General features: G+C 54.1%; 1 protein-coding gene across 1 annotated transcript; it reads right to left on the reverse strand.

Moving 5' to 3' along the window:
• Positions 1–4,806: 4,806 nt before the first annotated feature.
• Positions 4,807–7,164, reverse strand: FRAT2 (FRAT regulator of WNT signaling pathway 2). Its single transcript, XM_029244636.1, has one exon. It carries the CDS (start codon positions 6,984–6,986, stop codon positions 6,288–6,290), a length of 699 nt encoding a protein of 232 aa, XP_029100469.1. The 5' UTR covers positions 6,987–7,164; the 3' UTR covers positions 4,807–6,287.
• Positions 7,165–7,595: the final 431 nt, after the last annotated feature.

A 7,595-nucleotide genomic window follows, 5' to 3' on the forward strand; every position in this document is an offset into this window, starting at 1 on the left:
GCTCTGAAGATAAGACGTTTCTTAAACATGCACCCCTGTTGTATAAAGTGCGAAGGGAAGTGTAGAGGAAGGGAATAATCAGTCTAGAAGAGGTTTAATCAGAAAAGGGTGGAGGTCCCCTTCAAGCCAAATCTTGAAAACAGCTCAGGACTGGAACTCGTAGAGTAGGGGCAGCAGGAATATCACAAAGGGGAGGGTTGGGCTTCCCTGGTGGCGCAGTGGTTGAGAGTCCGCCTGCCGATGCAGGGGACACAGGTTCGTGCCCCAGTCCGGGAAGATCCCACATGCCGCGGAGCGGCTGGGCCCGTGAGCCATGGCCGCTAAGCCTGTGCGTCCGGAGCCTGTGTTCCGCAACGGGAGAGGCCACAACAGTGAGAGGCCAGCGTACAGAAAAAAAAAGGGGAGGGTTTGTGGGGAGGGCATTCTGAAGCCACAGCTCTTAACTCCCCCATTCCTATCAGAAATCCTTCTAAATCAAATTCAGTGCTCAGCTGTAGGTCTTCATGCCTGCCCTGTCCACTCCCATCTATAATTTGTACTGAGAAAATTGTGCAATTTCTTCGCAGGAGGTGATCTTCAAGCTCATATTGTTCTCACTCTTCATTTTATTTACTGTCATTATAGGGTTATCTCAGGGGCTCATATGTGAATGTCTTCTTTACTCAGAGTTTAGGCACCAGGTGATAAGGGTCTAGGCGCAAAAAGACAGAAAAAGACAAGAAGGGAGACATTTCGAAAAGAAAACCCGTAGTCCTCAGTACAGTACCAGGTAGCTGTTAAAATACAGGCTCTGGAGCCAGACTGCCTAGGTCGCAATCTCAGCTCTTTCCTTTAAAGCTCCTTCCTGTGACCTTGGGCAGGTTACTAACCCTCTCTCACCTCCCATTCCTTGTCCGCCAAGTCTGATAATAATAAAGTTCCTGCCTCATCAGGTTGTGACGATTCATTGAGCTAATGCTAGTAAAAATGCTTAGGCCACTGTCTGAAACATGGGTGCATTTAGCAACAACACCTGGGTATTGGCATTTAGTAAATATTTGCAGAGCAAACAAACGGGCAACTTCAACAGACTTGTGGAGGCTAAGAGAGTGCTTGGGGCACAAATGATGAATTGTGGTGCCTAGAGGAGAGGATGGGAAAGGAGGGACAGCAACTAAAAAGGGAAAACAGAACCAAAGGAAGGTTTGCTCAAGCAGGAGAGACCTGCGCTCATCCCACTGTGGTTGGAGGACAGTGGCAAAGGGTGGAATTGAAGGGAAGATGCTATAAAGGATAAGGCTCCTAGAGGGGGCACGAAGGGATGGGGCACTCAGTCTGGGTAGGTTTGAAGGGCAGGGCTCAGGGAGACCTTAGAGGTGGTTGTCCCCTGTGACAGCACTCTAAGTCACAAGCTGTCCTACCACAGGGAGGCCAGGGACCAGTTGGCTGTTGAAACAACCTTGTATAACCCTTCACGCCTGAGATGGCTGGGTATGTTTTCGTGTGAAGGAATCCTTCTTCTCTGTACCTTATGCTACAATAGAATGAAATCTAAATCTGATACCAAGGGGTTTATTAACTGCTCCGTTTTATCAATTAACTGACTCACAGGAGGTAAAATTCACCACCCACAATTGATAGGCTGTTCAGGGAGTTTGTTTGACTTATTGATTTGGGTGGGTTAAAAAAGAATCACAAGCTGGTTATCATCTTGTTACCTTTGCCCTGCCTTTTGCCCGTTTCTTTTTTTACTGTCTAAATTAGATTCGGTTTCCTAGGTTTTCCTGAAAATCCTCCCCAGACACCGGAGTCATAATCACCTTTCTCCAAATGCACCATAAATAGTTCTTCTCTTCAGCTGGGTTAAGCAGAGCAAGAACTCACAGTGCAGATGTTCGAAACACTGCTTAACGGTGCTGATAAAGAGAAGCTGAATAACTTCAGGATTAAAGAAAGACAGTGAAGGTCACTGAGCAAGCTCTGATTCCATATACCCTGGACCTGACCACGGAGGGTATACATAGTGATCACATAGCTATAGCTCTGTGTTTGTGTGTGTGCACCTGTGCATGTAGACACACATACCCAACCATCCCTTACAGTTCACCCTTCAGCCTCCCTTGGCTTCTCTGGGTTCTACTATTGGTCTTTGTAAAGTGCTTAGCACAGAGCCTGGCACATGGTAAGTGCTACGTACATTGGCTAGTGTTTTTCCTTCCCAACTGACAGCATCTCCCAGGCTCCGTCCACCCCTCTTAATCCTAACTGCCAAGTCTTTATCTTCAGCCCTGATCTCTCTTCCAACTCCTAATCACTTAGGAGGCACCAGGCTGCAGTCCCTGTAACTTCCCACATGAAACTCCTAATCAAGCCCCTCCCCGACCACACACACTCACACAACCAGCTCCTTGCAACTTCCCTATTACTCTTGTCCTTCTGGACTCAAGACTTGCAGAATGTTACCAGGGAAACCTAGACCTTGGATCCTTCAGAAGATGGAGTTGTCTCAACTCTGCCCATGCCCATGTCCTCAGTTCTGTGCCCATCCACTCCAAGGGACTAGGGATATCCCAGCCACAATCATCCCTGGGCCAAGTACTAGGAATGGGCTATCCCAAGCCGCAACACCTTGAAAACGGCCAATGCCTCCTTTGCACAGACACCTCCCCAGGCCCAGGACTCTGCTCTCTACAGCCTTTGCAAATGGCTGATCGGTAGCTGGGGTTGAGGTTCATGAGGAAATGTGCGGGTAGGCTCAGACAGGAGGTAAGAGGTTCAGCTTAAGAGTCATGAGTTCAGATCCTGTTCGACCACCCACAATTCCTACCCCTCCCCATTGTAAAGAGTGAAGGGCCATCTTGTAAAAGGTGCCTACCAGGGCTTCCCTGGTGGCGCAGTGGTTGAGAGTCTGCCTGCTGATGCAGGGGACACGGGTTCGTGCCCCGGTCCGGGAAGATCCCACATGCCGCGGAGCGGCTGGGCCCGTGAGCCATGGACGCTGAGCCTGCGCGTCCGGAGGCTGTGCTCCGCAACGGGAGAGGCCACAACAGTGAGGGGCCCGCGTACTGCAAAAAAAAACCAAAAACAAAAAGGTGCCTACCAGGGTTCCTGCCCAAACAGGGCTCAGTCCCCTTTCTCCCTCTCTCCACCTCGCTTCTCAGCTCCTGAAGATCTTCAGGTCCTGTCAGTCTACAGTCACCACTCTAATTTCATTCCTGAGTGCTGTCCTGGCCATGTTGCAGACCCAGAAGACAGCTGCATTGGGTGAGACCTCACCATCTTGGCCCTATGCCCTCATCTTACAGACTTGAGGTTCTAAAAAAAGCAGCCATCTACCATTTGTTATCTGTGCCTCTCTTATTGCAATTCCTATTACCTTATGTGAAGGTCTCGGCCCCAGACCTGCTTATGGGTTCTTCCAGGATGTCTGAAACCCTGGTCATCCCAGATCCCCAGCACCTTGCACATATGTGGCTGGCCTGCAAGAAAAGTTTGAAAATGGTGATGCTATTGTGTTGAGGCATTTATTGGGTCAAGGTTTTTGTGGGATGGTCTTAAGAACTTTAATAAATCCAACATGGGAGAAAATGGTGTCAAGAAAGTCTCATGGAGGTGGTACAGCATGACTGGAAGCTCTGGTTAAGGAAAGCAGGAGAAACTAGAGCCACACTGCCTGGGTTCAAATCCCAGCTCCTTAACTTAAAAGGTGGTGACTTCAGGCAAATCACTTAATCTCCTGGGCCTCGGTGTTCTCATTTATAAAATGGAGAAAATAGTGCCTACCTCATGACGAATAAAGCCATGACATAATGAGATAATGATTTAAAACACCCAGAACAGTACCTGGCACGTGTGTCAAGTGCCAACCCCCGGAATGATGACAGCAGAGACAGACCATCTGGAAGGTGTGTGGAGGTGGCCTTCTGGAAGTTCAGGAAAAGGGACTTATATGATACAGAAGCAAAAGAGGTGGCAGTGACTTGTGCTCACAGTGGAAAGGAAAGGGTGGCTGAAGTGTTAGGGCACGTGGGGCACGCTGAAGAGACAGATGGGGGCCACTGAAGGAAGAAGGGCCAGTGGTGGCAGCAAGAATCAGCAGCTGTCATTTTTTAAGCCCTTAAGTGTCCCAGACACCTCAGGTCCTCGTTTTACCCTCCCAACCAACCTATGAAGTATTATTGTTTTATACATGAGAGGAGGAAAACGCAGAGAGCTGTGACTTGCCTACTATGACACAGCTGCTGAAGAGCGGGACTGAGTCAAACTGAGTCACTGAGCAGCCTTCCCCTGCAGCCCGTGTGAGAAGGTGCTGGGCAGGACAGGTGCCCCTGGGGCTGGTTAGCAGAGCTGGGCTGTACCCAGAAAGGTTTCCTTGTGGGAAAGGGCCCCAAGCCTGGGGAAGATAAGACTGAGGGCAGAACCAGGAGGGCCACTTAATTAACTGAACCCCCATCTGCTCAAAACACCCCATTTTACAACTACCAAATACACTGCTATAAAACCCTATTGTCTTTCCCTAGGCCACAGCTCAAGGCTGGGTCAGTCTCAAAGGAGAAAATAGGCAGGCTCTGTCACCATTCTTCAGACACAAAAAAATCAGAAAATTCACCTCCCTCCACCCTCCTCCAGATACAGCAAATCGCTTGGCCTCTGCCCTCCAGCCTAGAAAGTTTCTGGACTATGTTCTTATTCCACAAAGGGCGTGAAAGCCCACCTAACATGTTTTTAAAAACCTGGACTGAATTTTCTGATCTTGTGGAACATCGACCCAGAAGCACTCATCGACTGCAACTCCACCGGTCTCCATCTCACACCTCGACCCCAAAGTCCCCTCTCCATCACGACTTCATTATGAAAGGTGTCCCCTCTGTGCTTTTTCCCCCACCTTCCACCAAAAAGCCAAAGCATGCTCCAAAACAAAAACCAAATTTATTCAGCAGACACTTTAATTAAGAAATCCTATAAATCAGGACCACCACAATTTCAGACACTCCGGTGCGAAGTGTACGTCAATAGCTACATCTGGAGGATGAACAAGCCATTGAATCTTTTTAAAAAATTAGTTTAGCTCCTTTACAGTTTGGGGGTGGCACCTTACTTAAAGCACCGTCAAGTTTCATACGGGTAAAGCCTGCGGTTTCTCCTCTTGGAGAGTCCCATTTAAAAAACGGTTTCGGTCACTCACAAAGAGCTGGTGGCAGAAGGAAACTGAGGGGTGAAGACCCACGGAAGCTCAGGCCTATGGCTCCACAGAGGGCCAGAACAGAGCAGAAAAACAGCCGGGGTCTCATCCATGCAGTGAAGACATCAGAAAGGGTGGAATAAGAAAGGCCAGCCGGGAGGACAGGAAAGAGACATAAGACATTGTTTATGCCTGTTTCTGAGAAAGCTCATGGCACGGCCAAGAGTGGCCTCACGGGAGGAGGAGGAGCCCTGGACAGAAGGAGAGAACAGAGAAAAAAAAATAACTCTCCTCGCACAGCCCTCTCCACCTGTGTGTCCTCTGGAGACGCTAGGAGGTGGCGAAGCACAGACAGGGCTCTTCTTGGAGCAAGAGAAAAAAGACACAGCGGTCAGTTAGCTCTCCCAGGAAGCCCACAACCTTCGGTCCAAGCACACCGTGACCTTGAAACACAGGTGGCAAGGTCAAGTCATTTAAAAGTCCACATCCACCTCGACCCACCTTCAAAATTCTCCACCTCCCTACCCCCGACAACTGGAGCTCACATCTCCCACCTCGACCAGTCACCGATGTGATGGGAGAAAGGGGGCGGGCGATGCCAACACACCCACCACCACGCTTTTACATTCTTCTTCCCTCCGGAATTTCTTTGCACAGCAATTGTAGCACCATTTTCACTAAGTTCCTCCACCGGAAAATAAAATGTATTCGTGTCATCAGTTTTCAAGTATTCTTACAAAGCCCTCGCGATTCTCGCCCCTTGGAGCCGTATCTTTAAACAATCCAAGCACACGACACCCCCAAGGGTTAAGTCAGGTACAAGTTGATGCAAATAGCTGCCATAGTTCTCCCAGTTTTACCCCAGGTTCCTGTCCCCGAGGTGGCCGGGGAAATTCTCACGCGACACGTACGCGCCCTGGCCCGTGCATTTCTCCACGCTCAAGTTTTCGCCGACAGCCTCGCCGGGGCGGGTAACTTCTCGGCTTGAGGTCTCTCCCCACTAGCCTCCTTGCAGCCTAGGCGGTCGCTCCCAGGACGGCAACGGCGGCTTCAGCTCAAGGTTGGGGAAAGCACAGGACGCCGTTGGGTCCCCGCAGCGGCTTCTTCCTCCTCCAGGGGCCCTGGGTCAGTGCAAGGCGCCGGAGGGCTGAAGGGCGACAGGGTCCGGTCGGCTGCGGCTGCCCCCGGGTCCGGGGGGTGCCGCGGGGCCCGTGGCTGCCACCGCGGCGACGGCTCGCTGGAGCCTCCGCACGGCCTCCTTGATGAGGTTCCCCGAGAGCACCAGCTGCTGCAGGAGCCTGTGCGGGTCGTCGTCGTTGGCGCGCGCCCCGGCTGGGGGCCATCGTCGCTGTTGCAGGCGGCGGGAGGCGACAGCGCCCCGCAGCCATCCTCGCCGGCACGGCCCGGGCAGTGAGCTGGGGCTTGCGGCGAGCTCGGCCACGAAGTAGGGCGCAGCCCGGCCCCGCACCCGGCCACGGTCCCCGAGGGCGCAGCGCAGGGCCCCCGGGGGCGCCGGACCCCCAGTCTCGGCCGAGGCGGGCGGCAGAAGCAACGGCAGAGCCGGGGCTCGGGCCTTGTCCGCCCGCACCACCGCCGGGGGTCGCGGGGGCTGCAGTGGCGGCCCCGGGGGCGCGCACGGGGAGGCAGGGCGGTCCTGCGCCGCGTCCAGCTGCAGCGTCTCGCCGATCTGGGCCACCAGCCGGTCCACCTCGCCCGAGCCGCCCAGAGTCACCGACTGTTCCAGTAGGAGGAAGCTGTCCTCCTCCTCCTCCTCTTCCTCCTCTTCCTCGCCGGCTTCCTCTTCCTCCTCCCTCCGGCACGGCATGGCCCCCCCGCGCGGGCACCCGGAGCTCTGCGGGAGTCGCCGGCGGCTCGGCTGCCCCCGGGGCTCGGTGGGCCGCGGCGGAGCCGGGCGCGGTGCTGAGGCCGAAGCCGGAGCCGGGGCGGACGCGGAAGCCGGAGCCCGCCAGGCACTCTCGCCGCGCGCCAGCAGTCGCGGGAGCCGGAATCCTACCGGCTCGGGTTGATTTGTAAACAATGGGTGACGTTGCCTCCGGGCCCTACCACCGCGCCGGGGCGGGGGGGACAAGCGAGGAGGTGGCGCAGCGCGGGCCGTCACGGGCAGCGCAGGGCCGCGGCCGGAGCCTTCTTGTGTCTGCGCTGGGTGTTTGCTTAGGAGGGGATCTGGGGCATGGGGAGAGCTTCGTACTTCCCCGGCCGGATTAGCAGCACAGGACTATGGAGACTCTGAGGTGGCCACGATTGGATTCTCCCACTAACGGACACACCCACCCACACACCCAACCACTCATCCTCCGACGCTTCCTCCCTCCCCACGTGTCAGCAAGACTTGGGCGGCCCTGCTCCCCCTCCCGCGCACCCGCAGTCAGCGGGGCCCGGGAGTGGTGGGGGAGGGGCGGGCCCTGCGACCAGC

Source organism: Monodon monoceros, unplaced genomic scaffold (genome assembly GCF_005190385.1).
Source record: "Monodon monoceros isolate NGI ecotype Baffin Bay Population unplaced genomic scaffold, NGI_Narwhal_1 Super_Scaffold_4, whole genome shotgun sequence".
NCBI classification, from domain to species: Eukaryota; Metazoa; Chordata; class Mammalia; order Artiodactyla; family Monodontidae; genus Monodon; species Monodon monoceros.

Bases quoted from the DNA above. Each gene is read 5' to 3' on its own strand.
- FRAT2 (XM_029244636.1), bottom strand. From the start codon at position 6,986: ATGCCGTGCCGGAGGGAGGAGGAAGAGGAAGCCGGCGAGGAAGAGGAG.